The following is a 14,963-nucleotide window of genomic DNA, read 5'->3' as shown; positions in this document are numbered from 1 at the left end:
TGGTTGGCATAAAAGTCAGGAGAGAAGGAGGAGTTGACTCAAGGCCACGAGAATGATAAAGGAAGGGGGTCAAAGAGGGATCATTTACTCTGGTTATGAATGTTCATATCTGCACAAAAGCTAGAAGCAACTTATCATTTCAAGGTAGGCATGCACAAAGGATTTCTGCCCTTAAGGAGCTCATCCTCTGTAGGGAGTAAATTGGAAAGATTCAAATTAATCTGCTAGGCAAGACTTAAGCAAAAGTAGGGTCTTCTTCAAATCCACTCAGTTTGTTTATTTATTCATTTAATTTTGTGGTCAAACCCTGGAGCCGCCCTCCTTAAGTTCTAGTAACCAATTAATAGCTCTTTTTGAGCTATTAATCGATCTGAGGATGCTAGAGCTATAAGACAGAAAATCAGAATTACCGATTCATCTCTTCCTTGTTAGGGTCCCCTTCTGAGTCAGAAGAAGAAACCCCTGGAAAAACAAAAACAAGACACAAGATTGTTAAGATGATAATTTCTTAAATTGGTTCCTAAACACGACATAAGATTTTTAAGATGATAATTTGTTTACCTGATTCCTAGATATCTGAATACCTACAGAATCTTAGAAATGAACTCAGTGATTCCCTACACTAACACCCAACTTAACAAACGAGGAAATAGGCCCCAAGAGGTTGAAAGAATTGCTCAAGGTCACATGTCTAGTTAGTGCTAGCGTTCGAATTAACGGACTCAACTTCTTTTTTTTTTTTTTTCTTTTTCTCTTTTTTGAGACAGAGTCTCGCTCTGTCTCCCAGGCTGGAGTGCAGTGGCGCCATCTCAGCTCACTGCAAGCTCCGCCTCCCGGGTTCACGCCATTTATCCTGCCTCAGCCTCCGGAGTAGCTGTGACCACAGGTGCCCGCCACCACGCCCGGCTAAATTTTTTTTTGTATTTTTAGTAGAGACGGGGTTTCACCATGTTAGCCAGGATGGTCTCGATCTCTTGACCTCGTGATCCGCCCGCTTCGGCCTCCCAAAGTGCTGGGATTACAGACGTGAGCCACCGCGCTCGGCCACTGACCCAATTTATAAGTATTCTTGTATGTGAAGCACCTGCTGATGCCTTTGGCCTAACAGAGCAGTATTTGCAGACATTCTCTGGTGTTTATAAGTCCTCTTGCTCTTGGCCTACACAGATGGAATATAAGAAGGGATTACACTGGATTCCAAACACTGTAGGTGTAGGTGGATCCTCTTCCGTTCAGTCTAATATTAACAAGTCATACTTCATCGTGAGAGAGGGGGTGTTTAAAGTCTTTTTGCCACAAAGAAAAAACAAAAATAAAAACCCAGCAATTGAATCTCAGCACTGTTAGCAGAGCTTTGATCCTGGATTTACTTCTCAAGATAGTGCATTCCATGAAGATATAACACAGCTAAATCTGGAGGTATTTATTGGACTCCAAAAATGTGAGGATAAAAACACATACACATACAACACATTTCTATTCATGTATTTATTCAAAAAATGTTTACCAAATACTCACTATGTACTTGGTACTATGTAAGTACATTGTACAAGTACATACTGGAGATGTAAATAAGTCCTGGCCTTACAATCTAGTTGATAAATGGGCATCTATACCATAATAATATGCTTAAATGCTAAAACCAAGGCATACATAAGGTATTATTGGTAAAAAAAAAAAAAAAAAAAAAAAAATAATGTGCTAAAGAATGATCTGCAGACAAAATTCAGAGGATAAGATAAAATAGGAGCACAAATTTAGGTAGATACAAAGGAGCATAAATTGATTTTTTTCGCCTCAAATTAATCATATAAACTTGATGCCAATGTGAACGCCTTTCCAGTGTTCCCAAATGGTATCCATGCATCTACCCTTGACTCCCTGCAGTATATTCTCAAACAGCAGCCAGAGTGACTGTTAAGTCAGATCGTCCAGGTGCAGTGACTCACACCTATAATCCCAGCACTTTGGGAGGCTGAGGCGGGCGGATCACTTGAGGTGAGGAGTTTGAGACCAGCCTGGCCAGTATGGTGAAACCCCATCTCTACTAAAAATACAAAAATTAGCCAGGTGTGGTGGCGCACACTTGTAATCCCAGCTACTTGGGAGGCTGAGGCACGATAATCATTTGAACCCAGGAGGCGGAGGTTGCAGTGGGCTGAGATCGTATCACTGCACTCCAGCATGGGCAATAGAGTGAGACTCCGTCTAAACAACAAAACAAAACAAAACAAAACAAAAAAACTAAGATCATGTTATGTCTTTGCTCAGAATGCTCCAGAACTTCTCATCTACTACCTCAGGGTCAAAACCAAAGTTCCTGCAATGACCTACAAGGACTTTTGTGGTCTGCTTACCTCCCTGCTTCCACCTCCACCCCGTCTTACCTTTCGACCTCATCTTCTGTTACTTTCTTGCTCACTCCACCCTGGCCACATTGGCTCATCTCTGTACCTTAAGACAAGCACACTCCTACCCTCAGGGCCACTGCGCTTGCTGATTTTTCTGCCTAGAGTAAATTTCTCTCAAACGACCCTGTGGTTCATTCCCCACCCCTCCACCTCCCACATTCACACATGCGCTATTCCCATTTCTTTTTCTTGCTTTTTATTTCTTTCACAGTGTTTATATAAACCTATCATATCATATATTTTATTTGTTTATCTTGTTTATTTTCTGTCTTTCCCATCATATAATGCAAATCATCAGTAAATGAGTCTAAGCGTTTTTGTCTACTTGGTTCACTGCTGTATCCTCATTGCCTAGAATAGCGTGTGGTAGAGGAGGCCCTCAATAACTGTTTATTTAGTATAACTAAATGTCTTACTATTAAGTGTCATACTCCAAGAGTATTTTGTTTTACCTTCTATATAAATCTCAGCAGAAGTTGAATCTGTCCCATAGATGTTAGAAGCAAAGCAGGAATAGCGTCCTGTGTCCTCTTCAAAGGCTTCCGCAATGGTCAGTGAGTGCCGATTTCCGGCCTGGACGATGTGAATGTCTGGGGAATTTTCAAGCTCCTTGCCTTCACAGTACCACCTGCAGGGAAAAGAATATGGTCATTGGACATGACTCAAATGCGAGACAGTAACATTGACAGCTCCAGATATTCTCTTAAATGAGCTTCATTTAAAGTCAGAACCAACAACAAAAAACCCCCATCATTATAACATTATTTTTTTATAACAGTGAGAGGAGTTGGCAGTATTCAAACCACATTGACACCACACTCAGGAAATTAGAAAGTAGCTCCAGTTAAGAATGGTACAACTGAGAAAACTGGTGAGAAAGCAGGAACAGCCAAGTACAAAGATCGGGGTCTTTGATGCGGAACTTGGCTTCTCCTAAAATGACTTTCTGATTCCTATCATATGCATTAAGTGCTACATTAGCTTATGTAGAGAGAATCTAAAAGATAATACAGGTTTGTAAAGTTGAGGACACTCATTTCTTTCTATTAAGTTTTATCTGACCTAACTAAATGAAAATTAATTTGTTCTGTTACTTGAGCCATCGGAGTAAGGAGGAGGGGTATTCTCCCAGGAGTGGCCCAACTCTGGCAAATAACCCAAGTTAAATATGTTTCTATAGGTTACTATATTTTCTTTTAATTCTATATCCTTGAAGTTAGAAATTTATATTACAGCCTAGTTTTCTGGCCAAAGTTTACCAGAAATACTATATAAAATAATGTTTAAAATGTAGAGGTGCATAATAAGAGAAACGGACATTAAAATTAAATGGAAATTCCATTATTCACCTAGAAGATTGGCAAAAGTCTAAATGTTTGACCACTCTTATGCATTGCTAGTGTGAATGGCATAAACCCTATGAAAGAAGTCTGCCAATACTGCCAGAATTACAGATGCAAATATCCTTGGACCCAACAATCCCACTTGTGGGAATCTATTGTACAGATCCACTTGTATACATACAAAATGACGAATGTATAGGCTACTCATTCAAACAGCAAAACATTGTAAACTATTCAGGCATTCATCCTCAGGGGACTGATGCAGCCACACAACGGAACACTATGCTGCTCTAAAAAGAAGATGAGAATGATCACTAGGTACTAACATGGAAAGAATCCTAAGATATATAATTGAATTTTAACAGTAAGGTGCAAAATTGTGCATATAGGGTGCTAGCCTTGTGTGAGAAATAGGGTTTACGGGTTGCATTATATCATCCTGCCATAGATATGTGGAAGTTCTACCCCACCCCCATACTTGTGAATATGACCTTACGGGGGGCAAGAAATAAGATATGTTCATGTTGTTTGCATTTGCAGAAAGAAAATTGGAAAGAATAAAATGCAAATCATAAGCGGCTATTAAGGGCAAAGGGAAACAAGATGGATAAGGACAGATAGGAGTGAGATGGCTCAATGTACCTTTTTTTTTTTTTTTTTTTGAGACGGAGTCTCACTCTATCACCCAGGCTGGAGTGCAATGGCGCGATCTCGGCTCACTGCAACCTCTGCAACCTCTGCAACCTCTGCCTCTTGGGTTCAAGCAATTCTCCTGCCTCAGCCTCCGGAGTAGCTGGGATTACAGGCGCCCCCAACCATGCCCAGCTAATTTTTGTATTTTTAATAGAGATGGGGTTTTGCCATTTAGGCCAGGCTGGTCTCAAACTCCTGACCTCGTGATCCGCCCACTTTGGCCTCCCAAAGTGCTGGGATTATAGGTGTGAGCTACCACGCCTGGCCTGGCTCAATGTACCCTTTTACATTTTTTCATTTTTTGAAATAATAACTGTTAATCAACTTAATAAAAAGTAATTAACTGGGAGGTATAATAACTACTAAGTGTCAAAAATTAAGTAGCCCTGGCAGTTGCTAATCTTTCCTGTAATTTAGATCTAACCACTCAGTGCTGAAATCCATCTTCTCCCTCCTACCATTTATACAGCAAGATTCTTTTTTTTTTTTTTTTTGAGACTGAGTCTCGCAGTCTCGCTTTGTCACCAGGTTAGAGTGTAGTAGTCTGATCTCTGCTCACTGCAACCTCTGCCTCCTGGATTCAAGCGATTCTCCTCCCTCAGCCTCCCGAGTAGCAGGGACTACAGGTGCACACCAGCACGCCCAGATAATTTTTGTATTTTTAGTAGAGCCAGGGTTTCACCATGTTGACCAGAATGGTCTCGATCTCTTGACCTTGTGATCTACCCGCCTTAGCCACCCAAAGTGCTGGGATTACAGGCATGAGCCACCACGCCTGGCCTTTTTTTGTGTGTGTGGAAAAGTCTCACTCTGTTGCCCTGAAGTACAGTGGCATGATCATGGTTCACTCCAGCCTCAACCTCCCCGGACTCAGGTGATCCTCCCACCTCACCCTTCTAAGTAGCTGGGACCACAGGCACGTGCCACCACACCTGGCTAATTGTATTTTTAGTAGATATGGGTTTTGCTATGTTGCCCAGGCTGGTCTTGAACTCCTGGGCTCAAGCAATTCATCTGCCTTGGCCTTCCAAAGTGCTGGGAATACAGGAATGAGTCACCACATACATCCTATAAGGCAAGATTCTAAAGCACACTGAAGAAAACTCACCTGTTCAACTACTTCCCAACAGTCAAGCTATTCTTTATTATTCCATGAATATGTCATGGTCACGCCCCAACATTCAAGTCTCTGCCCATGTTTTTTCTCTCTGAGATTCTCTTTTTCTGCCTTTCAGCTACTACAAATATAAGTCATCCATCAAAATTCTGCTCAGATATCACCTCCTCCACAAAGCTATATTTTGCTATCAATTCTGAATAATTGTTATGTTTTCTAACTTCACCTAAAAAAAAAATACTATGTCATGCAAATACTTGATTACACACTCTTTTATTATTTTCTATTTTGAAAATGTGTCCCGTTTCCTAGGTTGTAAATTCTTTGAAGGTAAAGACGGTGTCTTAGATGCTCTTGTAAGCATCCACAGTGCCTACCATAGTTTTCTATATACTCTCTCCTTTGGCCATCTTATCTCATGCTATAGTTTCAATTATTACCTCTATTTGGGACAACATCCAAATTTGCCTTTCCAGCTCTGATTTCTGGACCCCATCTCCCATTACTCTTCCCTTCACTACGTTCCAACCACATTGGTCTTTTGATTCTGTGAACATATAAGCTTTTCCCCACTTTGGAATTTTGGTACTTCCTGAAACCCTCCTCCCCCAGATCTTTACAAAGATAGGTCCTTCTCATGAGTCAGATCTCAGCTGAAATGTTGCCTTCTCAGAGAGGCCTTCCCTGACCCTCTTCCCAATATAGCTCCCTTATCCTCAGTCACTCTAGCACATTACCCTCTTTTGTTATCTTCATAACATTTATACTATCTGAAATTGTCTTATATACTTGTTTATTTTGTTGTGGTTTGCTCCCTTCACTAGACTGCAAAGTTCATGAGAGGACCGTATGGGTCTTATTCACCACTACAATGCCAGCACCTACAATAGCGCCCTGGAACATGGTAGGAACTCAGAAAATAAGTGTTTGATGGGTTTGTCGAAAGATTGAATGATGGAAAAAAATTCATAGTTAATATTTTCTAAGTATTTGTTATTTGCTTTATCAAGTTCTATGGCAACCTTTGATTTCTGTTGTGGCAGCGGTAGTACATAGAGCTGCTGAAATGGGTTCATAAATCTCCCAAAGCATAAAACTACCAAGACCACAAGGAGCTTGTACGAACAAATCCTCAGAGCGTGTGCAGCTCCAAATTCAAATACTGGATGTCCGATTAAACATGACATATGGATCACATATATTTATCTTTACTATCCTCCGGAAATGCCCCTAAAATGAGAATAAAATAATTTTTTAAAGGTACAAAACCATAAGGACAAAAAGAATGGAAGGGGAGACAATAGCAGACCTAAGACTTCAAAACTCTTGGAAGGTGGAAAGAAGGTTAAGGAGCCAGGAGATCTGAGAAATGTGGAAACCAAGTGCCCACTTGGGGATATTAGTGAAAGAAGAAGCCAATTTGTGCAGCAGAGCCCCAGAAAGTTTTGGGATTTGGAGACACAAGGTTGCTGACAATAGGGGAAGAGATACAGAGCTTACAACAGGGAGGTTGGTTACAAGTTTGGAAAATGAGCTTTTAGATCTCCCCACTAGGTCACCTCTCCTCTTCTGAGCCGTTAGTGAATGTCCCAGAATGAAAACTGAGTTGCAGGCTGAACCAGCAGCTGCTCCATGTTGGAGCAGGAGGAAGAAGGGCTTCTAAAGGGATTTCTCTAGGGAAAAACATGGTCCTTATGGATCACCTAAGACTGCATGGAAGAGAATATTTAGGAGAAGTTACACAAATCTGTTGGCGAATTAAGACAAATTTGCAATAAAAACACAGAATTAAGCGTTTTAAAAAAAATAGTGTCATCAACTTTAAGGTCAAAATAAAGAGTTGTATGAGCAAAGAAACATTCATTTTACCCGATCAAGCTTGGTAGTGAACAATACTAAGATAGTAACAGGATGGTAAGCAGTTTTCTAAACCACAGTGTGATGATTATAATGAAGTGATAAAGGAGCAAGGGGAATGCTAGTGTAAGGAGTGCTAACCCTTCATCTTGCAGAATAGGAAGTCAGCAGAAATAGCTAACATCAGCAAACTAAGCAAGCAATCGCGGTAGAAGCATATTACAGTGGTTCTGAAGGTGTAGCTCACTTTCTGTGAAGACAGAACTAGTTTTATATAATATGAAGATATTATTTGCCTTTTCATTGTGTTAACATTTACACTGATGATGCAAAGCCACTGTGGGTCTAACTGCTGGTGCTTTAGCAACACAAATTAAAGTGCTGTTGCAAAACTGATTAGTGGTTATTGCATTTACCACCACACTTGCAGTTTAAAAAAAGAAAAAAGGAAGAAGAAAGAAAAAAGAGGCCAGGTGCGGTGGGTGGCTCATGCCTGTAATCCTAGCATTTTGGGAAGCTGAGGTGGGTGGATCACCTGAGGTCAGGAGTTCGAGACCAGCCTGACCAACACAGAAAAAACCCAACTCTACTAAAAATACAAAAATTAGCTAGGCGTGGTGGTGCACACCTATAATCCCAGCTACTCAGGAGACTGAGGAAGGAGAATCGCTTGAATCCAGGAGGCACGGAGGTTGCAATGAGCCAAAATCACCGCGGCACTGCACTCCAGCCTGCACTATGTGAGTGAGACTCCATGGCCAAAAAAAAAAAAAGAAAGAAAAAAGAAAAAGAAAAAGAAAAATTCCATTTCACCAAAAAGTGTCCTTGATGAAGCAGTAAAAATCATTACTTTTATTAATCTCCACCTTGAGACCATGTGTTCTTAATATTTGGGTGGTAAAATAAGAAGTATTAATAGCATAAGTATTAATAGCATAAAAATCTGTTGCATATGGAAGAACACTTGTGTGATGTTTACATTAAGGGTTGAACTAACTGCTTAATGCATGAAACAATATTTTAACTTGAAAGGACAAATGATAGACAAATTGTGGTTATTCAAACTTGAGTGTTCAGCAGACATTTTCTCAAAAATGAAGGAAGTAAACCTAACATTTCAAGTAAAAAAAACCTGACTGTATTTGTTGGAATGAAAAAATCGGAGGTTTCAAGGGAAAATTAGAAGTTTGGAAAACTTGTATCCTCCACAGTAAGTTCATGGTTTTCCAATACTTAAATAATTTTTTATGAAATCAGTGATGATATTAACAAATGTGATTTAAAAATATTATATAATAAAATGTATCACCTTTTGGAAGATCTGCATTACTCATTTTCCTGATGACTAATACGTGATATTATCCATTCAAAGTTCAAGACAGACCAGTAGGTTTCAGTACAGCAGAGTACAAAAGTTTATTGGTGTGGTTTCAGATTTCACATTGCAACGAATCTTTCAAAAATGACTGCTAGTTAATTTTAATATGGTATCAAATAAAAATAGCCACAATTTCCTGAAAAGACTATTAAAATACTTCTTCTTTTCTGACTACATAACTGTGTAAGGTTGGATTTTTAAAAATTTACTTCAACCCAAACAACATAATACAACAAGCTGGATGCAGAAGCCCATGTGAGGATCCAGCTGTCTTCCATTAAACCAGATATTAAAGAGATAGGCAAACATTGAAAAACAATGCTACTCTTCTCACTAAATGGATTTTTTGTTCATTTTGGAAAATGCAGTTATTTTTTATAACTTTTTTGTTAACATGTTTATTATTACTATTTAAAAATGAATAAACAAATATTTAAAATATTTCTTCAGTTTTAAATTCTAATATGATAAATAAATAAAATATTACAATTCACATAAAACCTCCTTTGGTTTTTAAGACTGTAAAGGGACCCTGAGAACAAAAAGTTTGAACCACTGTCATGTTATTTAGAAGCTAGCAGTAAATAAACAGAAAATTGCAAAAAAGGGTTGAAAATTGTCTGTTCTTTAATAACATTTGGCTTTTAAAGCAATGTAACTCTATTAATTTGATAAAACAAATATCAATAGCTATTTCAAAACTAATACTTTCCATTATACAAACATTATAGGATTATTTAAATTCTTTAGAGAACATTTCTTGTCCTTACCAAAATGAGAGTGGAAACATCTATGAGCAATTGGATAGCCAGAAGGAGATAAATGGAATGATTCAAATGCCCAAACTCTCTGTCAGAAGTGTTTTTGTCCTTACTCAGATGGCCAGGATGGCCTCAGCAGGCCTAAAAAAACAATCGGTAACTGTCACTCCGACTTTAACAGCATGACCCACTCAGAAATTAGGCAGGGATCAGGCTGGCTTCTGAAAAGGGATTAATTTTACCCAGCTATGCTGAAGACTTTTGAGGGTCAGGGGGAACCATACCCTCAAACCTCCATCCATGTTAGGGAATGCTTTCATAGAAATGGCCTGACTGGCGGCATGTTTTTAGAACGCCAAATCCTCATGACACTTACAGAATGGCAGTAGATGCCAGGCATGATTCATGGCTCAATAGAAATGAGTCAATGATCGGGATAAATAGGGCAGGTCCAGATGGTTAAAGAAAAGGACCCACCTTTCATGCACAAGGATGGCTTGCCAGATCTGCTCATTTGGCTAGCTAGCAAGCCTGGGAAGAAAGAAGGAAGACACTGAAGAGACACATTTTTCAGATTTAACTGGACTTTTGGCTGCGTGTCACCATTCTGCTGTGAGGTTACTATTTCTTCTAAAACATGGCTTGGATAAATATTATGACTCATTGTTTTAGCACATTAACAACTTCTAAACGTAATTTGAATGTGTTATTCTGACTCACCAGTAATAACGCTTGTTAAAAGAATGATTACTCAGAGTCTTTCTTTAACCATGCCCCAGCCCTTCCAAAGTCTCTATCCCAACTTCTGTTATTCCCTCTCCTAACACCCTGTTCTTTTCCTTTCTGGAACCTTTATATATTTTATAATCATATATTTATTTGTAGTTTTATTTGTTTTAATGTTTCTCTTCCTTACTGGAAAATAAACACAAGGGCAGAAATTATCTCATTTGTTTTGTTTACCTCTGTCTATCTCACACCTAGCACAGTGTATGGTATGTTTCAGCTGCTCAAAACATATTTGTTGTATGAATGTTAACTGAATGAACTCAGTTAGGGTCATTATTGCCTCAAGTTTTTTTCATTTTCATTTTTTCAAGAAGGCTTGGGCACTAGAAAAGGACTTTCCTTTCATTGTCTTTGCCCAACTTCTTTTAACAATGCTTGATCTCTTAAGTGAAGAATGTGGGGCCTAAAACACAGCCAAAAAGTAGTACATTTACTTACTCACATTTCCAGCTCTTTCCAAGCATCAAAGCAACTCTTCTTCATATACAGAGTGCAACTGGAGTATATTGGACAATAAGATAATAATAGACGTCTAAAAAAGTTACGTTGAATTTTGTGACACAATTTGTATGTCTTGTTTGACTGCTACTGAGTTAGTAAACTTAAGTCTTCATGTCCATGTTCCACTCATGGGAGGGTATGGTGTAAGTGGGAGGATATGTCTATGTTTTAAGTGTTCTTAAAATTTATTGAGTTCTGGCCGGTCATGGTGGCTCACACCTATAATCCCAGCACTTTGGGAGGCTGCGGCAGGTAGATCACTTGAGGTCAGGAGTTCGAGACCAGCCTGGCCAACATGGCGAAATCCCTATCTCTACTAAAAATACAAAAATTAGCCAGGCGTGGTAGTGCATGCCTGTAATCCCAGCTACTCAGGAGGTTGAGGTGCGAGAATCACTTGAACCCGGGAGACAAAGGTTGCAGTGAGCCAAGATGGCGCCACTGGACTCCAGCCTGGGTGAAGGAGTGAGACTCTGTCTCAAAAAATAAATAAATAAAACAAAGTAAAATAAAACAACTTATTGAGTTATTCCAGGCAGAAACTTCTTGGTAACTTAAGAAAAGCATAAATAGGTAGTGGCTAATACCAAGACATCAATACCACCCCTTACCACATATCCTATTTTAGATATAACAAAACAGAGGATGAATAAATGTGAAGATGAAAACAGTTCCTAAAATAGTTTTTTTTAAACGTTAAATTACTTTGAGGAGGAGTGACTAGAAAATTTTTATTGTCTCCTTCTAGAAATCCTTCTTTTTCTTTGTCTCATAGTACTTATTACTAAATTGCTATGTAATTTACTTATGTATTAAATATAATATTTATCTGTTCTCCTTCACCTCATCTAGAATGTAACACGGCAGGAAACTTTGCTTTATTTACTGATGAATCCCAAGTATCTGGAATAGTCCCTGATAGTAGTGAGACTAGTAGGGAGTGCTGAATGAATTGTTATTGAATGAATGAACAAATGAACATCTTGAATTTTTTAGTTTTGTTGTTGTTGTTAATTCAATGTACTTGAATTTTTGCATGTTATATATTTTGAAGAACGGTTTCTTCCCTTCCTCTGTTTGCTATGTTAGCTCTTTCTTTTAGAGTAAATTATTCTATTTGTTCAATTTAGAGCCTCTCATGGTGTTGACTTCTTAGCTTTTTGAAAATCTTGCTTTTTTGTGGAGGTTGGCTCTGACTACAGGGGATATTTTTAGTGATTGCTGGGGAGGAGCACTGTAATTTCAGGTAGGCATGTACTATGTACCAGTAGCTCCTCAGTCCTCTCGGCTATCTGGGACGCTGCCCTGCTTGTCCAGCACACATTTGCTGCTCTGGCTTCTGTGTAAATTGGCAGTGCTTGTGGCTCAAGCAGGGGAAGCAGGAGGCACTGACCTACACAGCTGCTTTGAATGTAGCTCCCAGATTAATCACCCTGACCCCCTGGGTCCCCTCTCGCTTATTGTATCTTTTGCCCCTGAGCCTGGAGCATGTCCAGAGAGTTCCTTACTCTGCAACAGTCTTCTCTAGGATGTAATTTGGGCTTTGGGTTCTCTTGTCAATCAGGTTCCATCTGCTTAGAGGCAGATTTACCATGAAACCAATGAAGCTTCAGGGTTCCTTACCTACATGGCTCCCTTCCAAAGCCCTATACCTAATTGCATATTTACAATTTGTATTATTTATCTTAAAGGGGACTTCCCAAACTGTGGACACCTCTGGGCCCACAAAACTTGACCCTCTTCCATCTATATGCTTTCTACCTTTGAGAAATTTGTTAAAATTTCAGGTCTATAGGCTGGGCACGGTGGCCCATGCCTGCAATCCCAGCACTTTGGGAGGCTGAGGCAAGTGGATCACGTGAGGTCAGGAGTTCGAGACCAGCCTGGCCAAGATGGCAGAACCCCATCTCTACTAAAAATACAAAAATTAGCCAGGCATGATGGCAGGCACTTGTAATCCCAGCTACTACAGAGGCTGAGGCAGGAGAATCGCTTGAACCAAGAAGGTGGAGGCTACAGTGAGCTGAGATCATGCCACTGCACTCTAGCCTGGGCGACAGAGCAAGACTCCATCTCAAAAAAAGAAAAGAAAAATCAGGTCTACACATGGCATTCTATATGGTTTTCCAGTTAGGTTTTGGGGTGTTGGAAGAGAAGATAGGCCCATATGCTCAGTCTACCATTTTGGGAAGATGATGCCCTTTTCACTGCTAAACTACTTCTAATTTGCCTTCGGTGCCCATCACCTTCTCAAACTGCCCTTACTGAGGTCATTATGGCCTCCATGTTATTAAATCAAATGATACTTTTCAATTTTCATCTTAGTTGATCTCTAATTAGTATTCACTGTAGTCAACTATTTAATCCCTCTTGCAGCAACTCTTCTTTTTTAGACTGCCCTATATCCCCCCTACCATTTGGGATGTTCCTCGCCAATTTCCTTTAGGGGATTTTTGTCATCTACCCAAACTTTAAATCTTGGCATTCCTTTGGAGTATGGTCTGGACAGGAGTGATTCTTGAAGTAATTAACTGCTGATTCAGAATGGATGCCACTACCAATCAGAAAGATGTAAACCATAACCAGCCTCAAGGGCTATACCAGTTGTACTAACTAAATATCACACTTGGAGCTTGGGGCCAATTATCTTCTGACAAAAGTATGAGAAAGAAAATTGAGGCAAATTTTGTACTTGAACAAAAATGCAAAATCCTTTTAAAAATTAGCAAATCAAACCTTGAAATATAATAAAAGATAGTGGATTATGACAAAATTGTGTTTATCCAAAGAATTCAAGGTTGGCTTACCATTATAAAATCAATATTCTTTACCATACTAACAGAGTAAAGGGGAAAAACACATGATAATCTCAATAAATGCAGAAAAAGTGCTTGAAAAGACTCGACATCCATTCATGATTTTTAAAAATCTTAGTGTTTTTAGACATCAGAACTTACAACAAAATCCTACAGAATATGTTATTATAGAACTAGAAAGCATTCTCTTCAAGATCAGAAATAAGACTAGAGCATATATTGAACAGAACAAGACACTTCTGTTCAACATTGTACCAAAGGATTCAGTCAGCTCAAAACAGCAAAAGTAATGAAATATGAAATAGAGGATTATAAAGGAAGAACACACCCAAAAATCTATAGATAGATCTCCATAAATTTAGCGGTTGTTGAATGAGGAAAAGTCCTCCAAAGGAGAATTGTTTGATGAATTTAACAAGGTTATAGAAGTTGATTGTATTTCTGTTATATAACAAACATAGAAAGTAATTTTTAACAAAGATACCATTAATAATAATAATAATAATAATAGCATTAAAAATGAGATGCCTATGAATAAAGTTAACCAAGGATTTATAAGACCCCGAGAAAAGATTACAAATCTTTTTTGAAAGAAACTGAAGAATACTGCCTATGAAGGCTGGCACAGTGGCTCACACCTGTAGTCCCTGCTACTCAGGACAACCAGGCGGTAGGCTCACCTGAACCTGGGAGTTGAAGGTTACAGTAAGCTATCACTGTGCCACTGCACTCCATCCTGGGTGACAGAAATTAAAGAATACCTTTGAAAACTGAGAAACATGCCATGTCCTTAACTATGAAAGCTCAGTATTTTAAAGATGTCAACTTCTCCTAAATCCATCTATATATTCAATGCAATTCCAAAAATCTTATTAGTGGTTTTTTTTTTTTTTTTTTTTTTTTGAGACGCAGTCTTGATCTGTTGCCCAGGCTGGAGTGCACTGACACGATCTCGGCTCACTGCAACCCCCATCTCCTGAGTTCAAGCGATTCTCTTGCCGCAGCCTCCCAAGTAGCTGAGACTACAGGCGCCTGCCACCACACCTGGCTAATTATTGTATTTGTAGTAGAGATGGGGTTTCACCATGTTAGCCAGGCTAGTCTCGAACTCCTGACCTCAAGTGATCCACCTGCCTCAGCCTCCCAAAGTGCTGGGACTACAAGCGTGAGCCACTGTGCCCGGACTAGATTTTAAAACTTGATAGAAGGATTCCAAAATTTCTATTATAGGGCAAAAGAGCAAGAAGAGCCGAACAGTCTTAAAATGAAAAAGTTGGAAACCAAGAGCTGTAAAAAG

At 39.2% G+C, this 14,963-nt stretch overlaps 1 protein-coding gene across 4 annotated transcripts in view; it reads right to left on the bottom strand.

Moving 5' to 3' along the window:
• Positions 1-14,963, bottom strand: part of MYPN (myopalladin) — a 106,842-nt gene that overhangs the window by 66,067 nt on the left and 25,812 nt on the right. For 3 of the 4 annotated variants that reach the window (XM_023204784.2, XM_023204781.1, XM_023204783.2), the window contains 2 exons: positions 2,864-3,039; positions 411-462 (listed from right to left, as the gene is read on the bottom strand). In XM_023204784.2, coding sequence (XP_023060552.1) covers positions 411-462; positions 2,864-3,039 — 228 coding nt within the window. Of the gene's footprint in view, positions 1-410; positions 463-2,863; positions 3,040-9,569; positions 9,702-10,037; positions 10,092-10,791; positions 10,846-14,963 lie in introns of all 4 variants that reach the window. The other variant, XM_023204785.2, reaches the window with a different exon arrangement.

The sequence above is a fragment of the Piliocolobus tephrosceles genome, chromosome 9, assembly GCF_002776525.5.
Source record: "Piliocolobus tephrosceles isolate RC106 chromosome 9, ASM277652v3, whole genome shotgun sequence".
Classification (NCBI taxonomy): domain Eukaryota; kingdom Metazoa; phylum Chordata; class Mammalia; order Primates; family Cercopithecidae; genus Piliocolobus; species Piliocolobus tephrosceles.
The sequence above is the reverse complement of the archived record's forward strand: the minus strand, read 5'-3'. Positions and strand labels throughout refer to the sequence as shown.